The sequence below is a fragment of the Euprymna scolopes genome, chromosome 14 (genome assembly GCF_053919585.1).
Source record: "Euprymna scolopes isolate OS-2025 chromosome 14, ASM5391958v1, whole genome shotgun sequence".
In the NCBI taxonomy this organism is placed as follows: domain Eukaryota; kingdom Metazoa; phylum Mollusca; class Cephalopoda; order Sepiida; family Sepiolidae; genus Euprymna; species Euprymna scolopes.
In genome coordinates this window covers 132,419,247-132,433,065 of record NC_136495.1, presented here as the reverse complement: position 1 = coordinate 132,433,065, position 13,819 = coordinate 132,419,247, and the positions used below count along the sequence as shown (strand labels likewise).

Genomic DNA, 13,819 nt, shown 5'->3' with positions numbered 1-13,819 from the left:
GTGTTTTTGTGTGAGACTAGAAAAGGCTCGCGCAAGGTTAAAAAAAATAGTTTTTAAGCTTTAAAAAAAAATAGAAAAAATAGAACTCTTTAATAAAATAAGGATGACGCTTTCACTATAATAAAACTTATAATATTAATTACACCAACATCTTGTTTTTAACATTACAAAAAATGAAAATGCGAAAATATTTCTAGATTAATTGTAAACAAAGTTGATGACATTAAAAATACAGAATATAGTCTTTACGCGACTATGAAGAGAATCGTTTTTGTTTTCGTAATTTACGACACTAAAACCAACAAACAACGATATTTCCATTAGATGAAAACATGTAAGAAAAGAAGGTGCGGCAATTTTTTCTACATTTTTTGGTACTTGTACATTTTAGTCAAGACATTAAAAAAAATAAAAATATCGAAAAAAAACGTTATATTGTACGTATCCGTTTTGGACTGAAGATCTCCGAAAAAAAAATTCATTTAATTTGATCGAGTACTTTTTTTTTCTTTTTTTTTTTTTTTACAGCGGAAAAACACGTTTTTATGAGAGCATGTTGAAGGCGGGCATCTTGGAATTTTTCTTAATTTTTGTTTGGAGTTTACAAAGACCACGGAAGATAACTCCAGTTAAAGCGCCGACACTCCCTCCCCATCTTTAATACTAGATGTTCTTCCTAAAAATCGCACCTTTTGCTCGATATCATAACAAATTGTTTTTTCACTGTAAAACAAAAACTGCTTGATTAAATTAAGTGAATTTTTTTTTCAGAGAACTTCGTTCCATAACGGATACGTGCAATATAACCTTTTTTCGATATTTTCATGTTTTAATGTCTTGACTAAACTCTACAAATACCCATTTTTTTTTACTGCTTTTTAATATTTTAATTAAAAAGTAACTGTAATGGTAAGTTAAAAAAAAAAAACAACTAGTCTTTAACATTGGGAAAATGCGACGAAAGGAAATTATATATTTTTTAAACAAAACTTTTGAATAAAACAAGAATGAAAATTTGAAAAAAAAAAAAAAAGAAAAAAAAAGCTGCGGCGGAGATTTTCTTTTTTACTGAACAAAAAGCTTATAAAAATGATAACACCAACATTAGTTTTTAACATAAATAATAAATTGCATTTTCTTTTCTAGTAAAAATTGCAATCGTCGCATTTTCATTTTTTGTAATGTTAAAAACTAGATGCTGGTGTTATTAATATTATAAGCTTTGTTACAGTAAAAAAAAAAAAAATAGAAAAAAAATGTCGCCGTATTTTTAAAAGTGTCATCCTTGTTTTATTAAGGAGTTTCATTCTTTGCATTATTTTTTAAGTTAAAGACTAATAAAAAAACTAAAAAAAACACCATAACATTCATTTAAAAAAAAAAAAACTAGTCGTAAAAAACGTTGCCGCAGCTGTTTTTCTTTTTGTTTCTTTCTTTTTTTAAAAAATCTAATGAAAATATCGTTGGTTTTAGTGTCGTAAATTATGATATGCAAACAGAAGCGATTTTCTTAATAGTCGCGCAAAGACTTCATTTTGTATTATTATCACCTTTGTTACATTTAAAAGAATTCGCCGTAGCTTTCTTTTTATTAATGTTTTGATTTAATTAAAAACATATATATCGTCGTATCCAGCGTCCTAAATTATGAGATGAAAAACAAATGAACGAATCTCTTAGTAAATAAGAGTTGTCTCCCTCCGCACAATGACAAATTGTAAATAGCGCCCAAAAATTAACATAATATTTTACTCCTTTCGACCGACAAAATTCACCTATGCAAGGGAGATTATTGTAGAAATTATTCTGTAATTACTCCCCTTTAATATCTAATTAAGACAGTTTTGCGATATACGTTTATTCGTGCTTCATTGTTTTTGGCATGGAACAACTATTGTAAGTATTTGGGGAAAAATGTACATATAAATAAAAACAAAACATCTTAATACATCACATGTAGCAAGCATCTACCTTAGATGTTTGCTGCACGTGCACGTTCACGTACGTCTAAAACATTGTCAATAATGTATTAACAACGACACTTGAATTATTATATAACAATCAGATTAGCTAAACTGTGTTTATTGGATTTTCAACTTTAGCTTCAAATGAGGAAAATAAAATTAATTTGGAATTTTGGATAGATAAAAAAATGAAATAACAGCAACTAATTTCTAAAAAAAAAAAAAAAAAAAAAAAAAAATATCTCGGAATAATATAAAGAAGGGGCTTGATTTTGTATAACACCGGTAAATTACACCGGTTATTTCATTGTTTATCCCGGGAATTCAACGAAGAAATCACAATCTCATATTTTCATTAATTTATTACTTTACTAAAAGAACTAATTTTTCTCATAAAAAAAAAAAACACGTATATTTATTTAACTATTATTGCTACAGCAAATATGGACGGTGAATATTGAATTTGATAATTTAACGATTTATTTATTTATTTATTGACGTTATGATTTTTTTTTCAGCTTAAATAATTCATTTTGTCATGTCTTAGTCCTCGTGTCGGTTACGTTTTGAAGTTTTTATCGGAAGTTCCCAGATTTGACATTTTAAGATCTGACAATTATAGTAATAATAATAAACTTTAAACTTCATTTATCCTTTAAAGGCTTGTGGCATATAACTATGATAGATCGGCGGTTAAAGCCCCCAAATTATTTATAATTAAATGAATGTCGTTATTACAGTGAAACAAATCATAATATAAAAAATAAAAATATCGAAAAACAAAAGGTTATATTGTACGTATCCGTTATGGAGTGAAGTTCTCCGAAAAAACAAAAATCACTTGGTACTCATCATGCAGAGAGTGAACGTTATTATTTAAAAAGCCATGCTTAACATGGGGAGGGGAGGGTGTTTTGTACCTATTCTGTACTTTAACCTTACAATTGAATGTTAAAAAAAAAACATATAAAATTTTAATTAAACGTGGAAATATGATTTTAAAAATAGCGCGTCCGCGTCACTCTCGTCATTAGCACCATCACTTAATTTCATCAAGTAGGTTTTTTTTTGTTTTTTTTTTACAGCGAAAAAACAATTTGTTATACCGAGCAAAAGGTTCGATTTTTAGGAAGAAAAGCTAGTATTAAAGATGGGGAGGGAGTGTCGATCCTTTAAACTGAGTTATATCCCCGTGGCGTGTTCAAAAAATTAAAAGATGTCTACCTTCAATACGCTCTGTCTGTGATAAAAACGTGTTTTTCCGCTGTAAAAAAAACAAAACAACAAAAAAAAAACTACTCGATCAAACTAAGTGAAAATTTGATACGTACAATATAAGCTTTTTTCGATATTTTCATTTTTTTATGTCTTGATTAAACTGTACAAGTACCCAAATTATTTGGTATTATTATACAAACACCGTGACAGCGTTAGGGTTAGGGTTAGGGTTTAGGGTTAATTCGCTGTCACGGTGTTTGTATAAATTTACCATATATCAATATGATGTCACGGGACGAAGATGAAAAATTCCCAAAATCATGTAATTTGATTAAGTAGTTTTAGTTTTATGCAAGAAAATAAAATTTTATTCTGTTTCAATTAGGGTAAAATAACGTCAAACGAATCGGCGAACAGGGGCAGAATGCATGTGGAAATTGTCAAAATAATCACTGATTACCCCTCCCTACCCTCCCTCTTAGTAAAACATTGTCTGTCACTTATCGGCAAGAAAAAAACAAAAACAAATAAAGGCAAATTTGTTTTTCGTAAAAAAAAAAAAAAATTAAAAATGATCATTGTGATTTTTGGAATATAAAATATTTATTCGTGACAAGTAGGTACAATATAAAAGTGTTTCTACATTTTTGCTTATCGTTCTAAGTGCCAATCTGAATAAACACGCAATATTTTTGTAAAAAATGTTTGTTTTTTTTTGCTTTAACTGCAACTCAACAGTTAAATTTACAACTTTGCTAGCTTTTCTAGTATGCTGAAAACGAATATCACATTTATATTTGGGCAGACAAGTAGTTTTATGAATATTAAAACCTTGATTATTCGATGTAATCCATTATGTTTTCATTGGTGGCCATGTTTTTCCCCCTCACTGAAAAGTATTACTATGCATGTGTCATACAAAACAAGCCACTGACATTTATTAAGTAATATATTGGAAAAAATGTCTTAATATCCAGAAAACTACTTGTCTACTCCAAATTTGAATGTTATATTCGTTTTCAGCATACCCGAAAACCTTTAAACGTCATAATTTTAAAGGTGAGTGTTAAGGTGGAAAGAAAGTAAACATTTACCACTTTAAGCTTCATTTATAAAATATAAAGGTTCATTGCTTATTGCCATAATAGATCAGCGGTTAAATACTATTTCAATCACTGAAATTATTTAGAATTAAATAGGTTTCGTCGTGACAGCCAAAACAACTTATTTTTACTTAAACGATATTTTTGCCAAAAATAATATTAAAAGCGCTCTTAAATTAAATAAATTTAAATTTATTAAAACTTCAAGAGGCGTTGTACATTTAAAATACCGCAATGAAAAATTTGCAAGGAAAATATAATTTCCATCTTTATAAATAAGCTTAAACTTTAAGCCTCAATCCTGTATTAGTCACTTGGATGTTCCAAACATGGATAGTCCCAATACAAAAAATGTTTATAGTGTTATTATTTAGTAAAATATAGTTATCCTGCTGATTCAGGATATATCTTCAGTCCCTATTAAACAATTTATTTCACTTTTGTCTTGTTGATATTAATAAAAAATAATACAATAAAATAAATTATAAAACTAAGGAAAAATTAAGAAATTAGATTAGCTAAGCTCATAGTTACAAGGCTGAAAGTAATGAATTGTAAATAAAATAATAATCCCATCCAAACTTATGATAAAGAAAATGCTAAACCATATTTGTTCCTGGATATGACTTTTAACTATATCCAGTGGTGAGGCGCCGGCTTGCAGGCTTTGGGGAGTGTGGAGCAACCCTTAAATTGCCATTGCTCCCAGGTCCACTCTGACCCGGAGTGGTAGTACCTGTTAGGGTCCCAACTATGGGTTAAATAGAAACCGACTTGAAAACAACAAATATATTCTATTAAAAAAGTTTTCTTCCGAATCTTTGTATTCGGCATTAAATAACCCGAAAAGGGTTGATATGCCGTAAAACAAAAACAACCAACCAACTAAAACATATTAATTCCATATTAAATATTACAGAGTAGCCTAATGATATATAATATGCACTTATATTTACAAATTTTCATTCCCACTGGAAAAAATACAAAAATATATAAATCATAAAATCATACCTACGTTAGTCAGCTGGGGTGACTGAACACCCCCAGAAGGACAAAGTGATGTCTACCTCCAAAGAAACTATGCCATACCATGTTTGCTATACTCTCACTGAGTCAGGAGAGTACTGGGAGGGAGGAAAAGAAAAAAGTCGCCAACTAGGAATTATTATCACTTAAGCAAAATGACAAAACACACGTTGGGACTAACACAGGTTTAAAGAGATGCTAGCTGCAGTTACTTATGTTCTTGATTTTCTAGTTAAAGGACCTTTAACCAGAAAATTAAAAACGTGAGTTATCATTTTTTTAGTTAAAATCAAGTTCTGTGCGTCTTTGTTTGCCAGCTGACCGTCCTGCTTCATGGTGAATGCCCTGAAAAACTCACTTCTCGTTAAGGTTTCCCGGGTTTGTATTACTGTACACATAGATTCGAAAAAGTTGTCAAAAAACAAATATATAACAAATAAATGTTATCAAAAGCAAGATAAGTTACTTTTCTACCAAACTGGATATATTTTTCATGTTTTTATTCAATGTAACATGTTTATTCAGCTTGAAAAGCATACATTGTTTACCGATGTATTGGAAAATTCAAAATGATGCCCGACTCTCTCTTTAACACGGTAAGTTTGGGAAAAGGTGTTACAAATAATAAACTAGACAAAATACTATAAAAAAAAAAAAAACACCGAATATATGTCAACCTATGTCACGGTAATATATATTGAGCGAGTTTCTAACAGTATTTTGTCTAGTTTTATATTTATAACACCTTTTCCCAAACTTACCATGTTAAAAAGAGAGTCGAGCGCCATTTTGAATTTTCCAATAAATATATCCAGTTAGGTAGAAAAGTAACTTATCTTGCCTTTGATAACATTTATTTGTTATATATTTGTTTTTTGACAACTTTTTCAAATCTGTGTGTACAGTAATACAAACCCGGTTTCCCAGTTTTAAAATAAGCAAACAAACTTGGCTGTTTTTCATAATAACAGAATACCTGGTGCTTCTTAAGATTCAATGAACAAAGCTTCTTTCTTAGAATTGCATGCCTGTAGAACTGTCTTCCGTTTTCCTGCTTTCCAGCTGACTACAATATGGTTGTCTTCAAGTCCAACGTAAACAAGTCCTTGATAAGCCGTTAACAAATTTACTGAATTTTCATTACTGACAATTACTATATTGTCCAATTGACTTCTGTACACTCTTTAACCTTTATCCTCGAGTGGCCCCTGGGCCTTGATAAGTGGTGATGCCTTTGTAAAAAAAATGAATAAATAAAAAGATAGAGGCAACAGATCGATTTTGTTTAAATGTACGGTTTTAAGCAAAAACAACAGTACAGCAGAACCCTAGTACACGGCATTAAAAATTAGTAACAAAATTATAGTACAGTATATAATATTTTTTTTTTTTTTTTTTTTGCACAGTGGTCACCACTTATCAAGGCCCGGAAGCCACTCAGGGATAAGGGTTATTGCAAGTACATTACGTTAGTGTGGAGATTTGATGAAGTGTTTACATAAGGGGGCGGTTCATTAGGAATTTGTTAACGTTGGACTTGAACACATCCAAGTTGAAGTCAGGTGGGAAGCAGGCAGACGGAACAGAGTTCCACAGGCGTGCAGTTCTAAGAAAGAAGCTTTGTTCATGGAATCCACGTTTTGAATTAGGCACAGATAAAGAGTGGGGGAAACTTTTCACACTAGACGGGTGTTTTTCGTGAAAGATTGGCGAGGGGGGGACCAGAGATTGGAGTTCAGACGAGCACCTGCCATGGAAATAACAATAAAACAAGGATAGGCTCGCAATGTCTCTTTTGTGGGAGAGAGGTTGCAGGGTAGAGAAAAGGGCATCCCCCACTAAGCCACAAAGTCTATTTTGTACTCTGTCAAGGCAGGATAGGCTGTTTTTAGCAGCTCCTGCCCAGATATGGCAGCAGTATTCCATCCTTGGACATACTTGGCTTTTATATAAATAGAGAATTGCATCAGTAGTGAGATATCTTCTGGAGCGGTAGAAGGATCCCACCATCTTTCCAGCGACCTTGGCAACAGACTTGATGTACGTGTTCCATTTCAGATCAGGAGTGAAGGTCAAACCCAGAAGCTTGTCAAAACACGGGGCCTCTCCCAGACGAGAGCCATCCATCCTAATTGATGCCAGATGGGGATCAGAGCGTTGTATATATATACATATATATAATTAAAAACATTATAAATAACACCGTAAGGCAGGACAAATACTGTAACCAGGAGCCGGAAAAACCTGATATTCCACATCGGAACCTGACAAAAACGTATCCTAGGGCCACCTTATCCTGGGGTTCTACTGTAGTTGCTTAATTGACATGTCGAAACTAGTAATATATCCAAAAATTACAAAAATTCATTGAGTAGAAAATTATTTATAGTTAAAAGTAATTATTACGGAAAATTAGGGGAAGTTGCATTTTCCCTAGATGTGAACAGTGTGAAGATTGCGAATACATGGGACATTTTTAACTATAAATAATTTTTTACTCCATGAATTTTCGTAATTTTTAGATATATTACTAGTTTCGACATGTCAATTAAGTAACTATTGTAGAACCCCAGGATACGGTGGCCCTAGGATATGTTTTTTTTCCAGTTACGACGTGGAATACAAGGTTTTTCCGGCTCCTGGTTACAGTATTTCTTCTGCCTTACGGTGTTATTTATAATGTTGTTTGATTATATGTGGTATTAATGGTTTACTTACTGTTTTAAACCATAATGATACACTTTTTTTTTTTTACTAAAAACACAATAGCAGTTATTCTACTGGATGAATTTTTGTAACTTTTTGATATATTACTGTTTTCGACATAACAAGTAAGTACTGTTGCTTTTGTTTAAAACCACATATTTAAAAAAAAAAATTAATCTGTCGACGCTATCTTAGCAAGTACAGAACATATATATTTATAATTTTGGATAAGCACCATTTTCTTGTTGTTATTTTACCAAAACATAGTTTAAATAAAATAAGTCTTTTGGAAGCAATGTCGAGATGCATTTCAGTCTAAAAGAATTTATGTGCCTAATATTTGTGTTATCACAGAGATTGATCTAATACTTATTGAAATCAAAAATAAAATAATGGAAAACAGAAACTTGCATGTTCCAGAGAGCTTCACCACATGCTTTAGAGCAAAATCTGCTATTTTTATGGTTTTGCGCCAATCTTCCAGCTGTCAGAAGCAATATGATGTAAATTGATCCCTCCATCGTTAAAAACCTGCCCATCACACCACAACTGACATTGTGGTTTTGTATATTATTTTATACATTTTTTTCAAGACACAAAGGGATTAGTCCAGCTTGATCTAATAATTATGGCTTCCACTGTGATTAATTTTTATTTACTACAGGCGTTTTCACTTGATCAAAGCATCTATCATTATTGCTGTGACAGAACTAACTTATGTTACCTACTCATAGACTATTCCACACTCAATAAATACTGGAAGACCAAGCCGAAAGGTGGAAGTTGATATCTGGTGAACTACCCTAGGTCATTTGTTGGTTAGACGAACTATGCACTTTTTTGTATGTTTTTGTAATACATGTTGTTACCTTATTCTGCTGTTCTGTTTTTCTTATAACCCCATAACAGGGCTATAACAGTTATATACTGTGAAAATTAGGTTGTGGACAACAAGCACACAAAATTTTTTAATTGTCAAGAAATTTTGAAATTTGGTTGCCCCTTGAGCTTCATGTTTTACCAATTTTTATGTTTTGTAAAAATCCATCTCCAAAGATTATGCGGTTTTAAATATAATGAAAATTAAATTTTAGTTTGGGATTCATACTTTGCTTGATATTATTGTAATCTTCTTCATTTTGCTTAACTAAGAATTAAAAAAAAAAAAAAATTATGGTTCTTTAGAATATCAGAAAGAATTGGCAGAGATAAAGAATGAAATTTCAAGAACTGAGGCTCAAATCCGCCAGCTGACAAATCGCCACACACGTTTGCTGCAAAAGGAAGATGAATTGGAAACGTTAATTAATGAGTGCCAAGTTCAAGCGACAGAAGGCGCAGTTTGGAACAACACAAGTAAGTAATTACATTGTCTTTTTTTGTTTTCTTGCGTCCAGAATTGATGATGTGATCTGAATATCTTTCTGCTTGTATTTGGAATGCAACACTTCTGAAAGTTTTTTTTTTTTTTTTTTAATACTAGTTTTACCTACCCGGCGTCATCTGGGATGTAACTTTTTATGTTTCTTTTGCTTGTTTATTTTTTAAAACGTTTAAATACAATTTTTAAACTTATGTCGAATACAGACCTTTTTTTTGATTTTCAAGTTAAATTCCATTTTTATTGTATCTTTTTATTTTATTAAATTGTTAGATGAAAGTACACAATAGTTAAAATGCTCCCTCCTCCCCGTGTTAAGAATAGGTTTCTAAATAATATTATTATTTCAGCAAAGTCCATATTCTGCATAAGTAGCAAAATTTTACGTGTGACACTCTTTATATTCTTCGATTAAATATTAGTTATTTACATTATTAACTTTGATTTTTAGACAATAATTACCAATGTCTCCATATTATTAGTTATTCAGACTGGACTCTGTAATTTTTTAAATGGTACTTATGCACTTTTTGTTATCGTACTGAAATCATAACATTATTTTGAAAGCCATTCTTCAGATTGGGAAGGGAGGGTGTTTTATAACTATTCTCTGCTTTCACCTAACAATTTAATTTTTTAAAAAAATGATATCATGAAGCTTGAATTTAACCTGAAAAAAAAACTATTTAAAAATAGTGGGTTATCAAAAGTACATAAACACCTTTAAAATTAACTGTATACAGCATGTTATGTATTAAGCTCTATTTTTAATTATTTTGGCTTGCACGAATAAAAATGTTGGATATCTAGTTCATGTGTACTCAGAAATAATTTTGACAAATGGGTGCGTCTGCAAGAAAAACAAAATCATTATCAAATGTACCAAATGGGCAGCTGAATAAAAATTATAAACCTGACTCAGGCACCTGCATGAAGAAGCAACAAACTTGATCAATTATCAAAAAAAAGTTAAAAGTATGATGTTTTAAAAAGTCATTTTCAACAAAAGGTTACACAGGTGTAATCATAGTCAGGTCAATCCAGTGAAACAACAATGACCAAATAAAATGCTTTTGAGGAGTGGCTACAGTAGCAATACCATCCCAAACGGGGCATTTCAAATGGTCATTAATGCTTATACAATAACACCTGAAAAGGTATCATTATTAGTTGACGATTTGGACCCAAGAAAAATCAGCCCGTTGAATTCCTGCGTGTGCTTCTACTTCCTAACAAGCAACTATCCATAACTGTCGGTGAGAATAAAGACATATCGTTATATTTTTATGTATCGGTGTGTCATCATATTTTTACATACAGCAGAAATACAACAATATTACTAAACAGGTAATTATTTAGTGCACGGAGCTGAAAATAATCAAAGAATACCACAAAGTAAAAAAATGTGACATAACCAGTGCTTGAAAATTCTATGGACAGGGTTCGAAAGAGAGTCACTAACCTGATGGGTCCTGAACTGTCATCTAAGCTTCAACCTCAACGAAATGTTGCATCCCTCTGCCTGTTTTACAAGTATTTTAATGGTGAATGCTCCAACGAACTACAAGCCCTTGTACCCCCTTGACAAAAGTACCCCCGACGAACTCGACAAGCAGCAAAGTTCCACCCCTACATAGCAGAGATCCCTAGATGTAAGAAAGCCTTCTACTCTAATAGTTTCTTCCCTAGAACTGCTAGACTTCGGAATTCCCTTCTGGGTTCCTGCCTCCCCAACTGTAATGACATGCAGAAGTTCAAGTATAATTTGAACAGATATCTTGCTGCTCAACTCCCTACATAATATACCTGCAAATTATATCCCTGATAGTAGCCCCCTATATCAAAGTAGTACTGTGCCTTGTTTAGGGTGAAAACAGGATAAAAAAAAAAAATCCAGACTTGTTTGTTTAGTAATGCTATTCATGCAAACAATAACATCAATAAAAAAAAAAACAACTAAATACGTAATATACTATATATTATATCGGTACTTGTACAGTTTAATCAAGACATTAAAAAATGAAAATATCGAAAAAGGTTATATTGCACGTATCCGTTATGGAGCGAAGTTGTCTGAAAAAAAATTTCACTTAATTTCATCAAGTAGTTTTTTTTTTTTACAGCCAAAAAACAATTTGTTATGATACCAAGCAAAAGGTCCGATTTTTAGGAAGAAAATCTAGTATTAAAGATGGGGAAGGAGTGCCGGTGCTTTAACTGGAGTTATCTCCTCGTGGCGTGTTTAACAAATTCCATAATGGCTGACTTCAACGCTCTCTCATAAGAACGTGTTGTTCCGCTGTAAAAAAAAAACAAAAAAACTACACAATGAAATTAAATTTTTTTTTTTGAGATCTTCGGTTCAAAACGGATACGTACAATATAACCTTTTTTCGATATTTTCATTTTTTAATGTCTTGATTAAACTGTACAAGTACCATTATTTCCACTATTAAAAGCATATAAATAAACTGCAGCAAAGTCCACTCAGTTATTTGAGATCGAAAATATTGTTTGTTGGGAGTTTTTTATTACAATTGCTATTAACTACTAAAGAATCTATTATTGTGAACAAAAAAAAGTTCAGTGTTTACTTAAAAATCTACGTCTTTTGCAGAGTTTCCATGGAGTGAAGAACTGAAGGATAAGATGTCATCAGTGTTTCATATTGACAAACTACGTCCATTGCAGTTGGAGACCATGAATGTAACAATGTCTGGCAAAGAGTGTTTCTTGATCATGCCGACCGGGGGAGGAAAGAGTTTGTGTTTCCAGTTGCCAGCTCTCATCAGCAAGGGTAAGCTTAAAAGAAGAAGGAATTGTTTTTTTGTCTGTGGTTTTGCAGAAAATTCTGATGAAAGAGATTTTAACAGTAAATATGACCAGGAATACGAGTTCTCTGCTTTTACGCAGAATTCCATTTTTTGCTTATTCCGAAAAATCAGATTTCTGCTTAAATCGCTAGACACTTGCATGGATGCGAGTTCTAAATTTTGATCGCAAAATGTGCTTTTTTTTTTTTTTAAATAGGAAAAAATTATTTCTGAATTTTGGAGATAAGGATGAATAATTTGGATTATTTCTATTATTTTGATTATTGTTCCTATTTACAATGCCTCCCCACGGGACAGAGTTAGACGCCAGGGTCGTTTTTTAACGTGGAGAAAAGGAACAAAAATAAAAATTGTATCAGTCGTGAAGGATTTCTCCTCCACTGACAGAAAACAAGAAATTGAAGTGCAGCATCTGAAGAACAGATACTACACTGTGATCTTGTCCTGCAGTGTTATTCTCACATCGTCTTGGTTAATGTAATCTCTGACCTTTTTTCTGGTTCTACCTTGTTGAACTCAAATCGTTTTGCTTAATTTCTGCATGGAATTCTAAATGTTATTTTTTTATTTAATCTGCAGTAGTAGCATGCTCTCATTATAGGGTAGAAGTTTTAAGTAATTTGCCATTGTATTCCTAGTATCAATTATAATGAGGATTGAACCTTCAACCTTCAGAAGAGTGTCGCTTAGTACTGAATTTAGTTAGTACTTTATCTGTTTAACCAGATGCAGCTGAAAAGGTCAGAGTTACATCAGACAAAATGTCAAGATGAGAATAGTAGTCCGAATATTCCAAATCCAAATTGCTAGAGCTTTACCTTCTTATTTTTTCAATGTATCTACCAAGCTTTACCTTCTCAATTTTTTTATATATTCTACCAAGTTCATATCAATTAACTTCATCGCTAACATTTTTTTTATAAGGAAAACTTGGCTGCATCATGCTCTATTTATGTATTTGCAAACATATTTGATACATTTCACAGAATTGCAAAATTCGACATTCATGTAAGCATTGCATGTCTTTGAAAGTAAGGAAGAGTAAGGTACAATCCGTCTATTGTCAATTTCATGCCAAGTATAGTTTTGAAGCCACCATCTTTAGGTGATCTCCTATAAGACAAGTAACCATCCTCACTAAACTGAGTTTCAAGTGGAAAGTTTTTTGGATATCTTTTTTGTACATTGGCATCAACCATGCAAGGTGAATTTCTATAGATATTACCCCAAGGCCCATGCACCATGTGATTCTTTACTATTTCAAATAAGGTTGGATCAGTTTGTGTATCAGGTAACTCAGCTGATCTAATAGAATCAATTTGATTGGAGTTGATTTTTCTGGTAGGCCACAATAACATATGCGCATGAGGCAAACGTCTTTTTTGCCACTCAATTGTGTTCATGTAGCAAAGATTTCTGATTTGTTTAGCAGATTCATCACTGATTATCTTCACATGAAACACTCTGGCCAATAGATCTTGTCGATTCATGTATGTTTTCCAGGGAGAAGTTCATCTTGAATGTCCTTCCATTTCGGATTTGAAATGAATTTAATAAACATCTGGGGTCCTTTATGTTTTTTTTACA

The 13,819-nt window shown here is 31.9% G+C and overlaps 1 protein-coding gene across 1 annotated transcript in view; it reads left to right on the top strand.

Moving 5' to 3' along the window:
* Positions 1 to 2,261: 2,261 nt before the first annotated feature.
* LOC145293273 (ATP-dependent DNA helicase Q1-like) overlaps positions 2,262 to 13,819 on the top strand; it is a 48,315-nt gene continuing 36,757 nt past the window's right edge. The window contains exons 1-3 of the mRNA XM_080139873.1: positions 2,262 to 2,414; positions 9,203 to 9,373; positions 12,016 to 12,195. Of these exons, the coding sequence (XP_079995999.1) occupies positions 2,408 to 2,414; positions 9,203 to 9,373; positions 12,016 to 12,195 (358 nt within the window). The 5' untranslated portion in view covers positions 2,262 to 2,407. The remainder of the gene's footprint in view (positions 2,415 to 9,202; positions 9,374 to 12,015; positions 12,196 to 13,819) is intronic.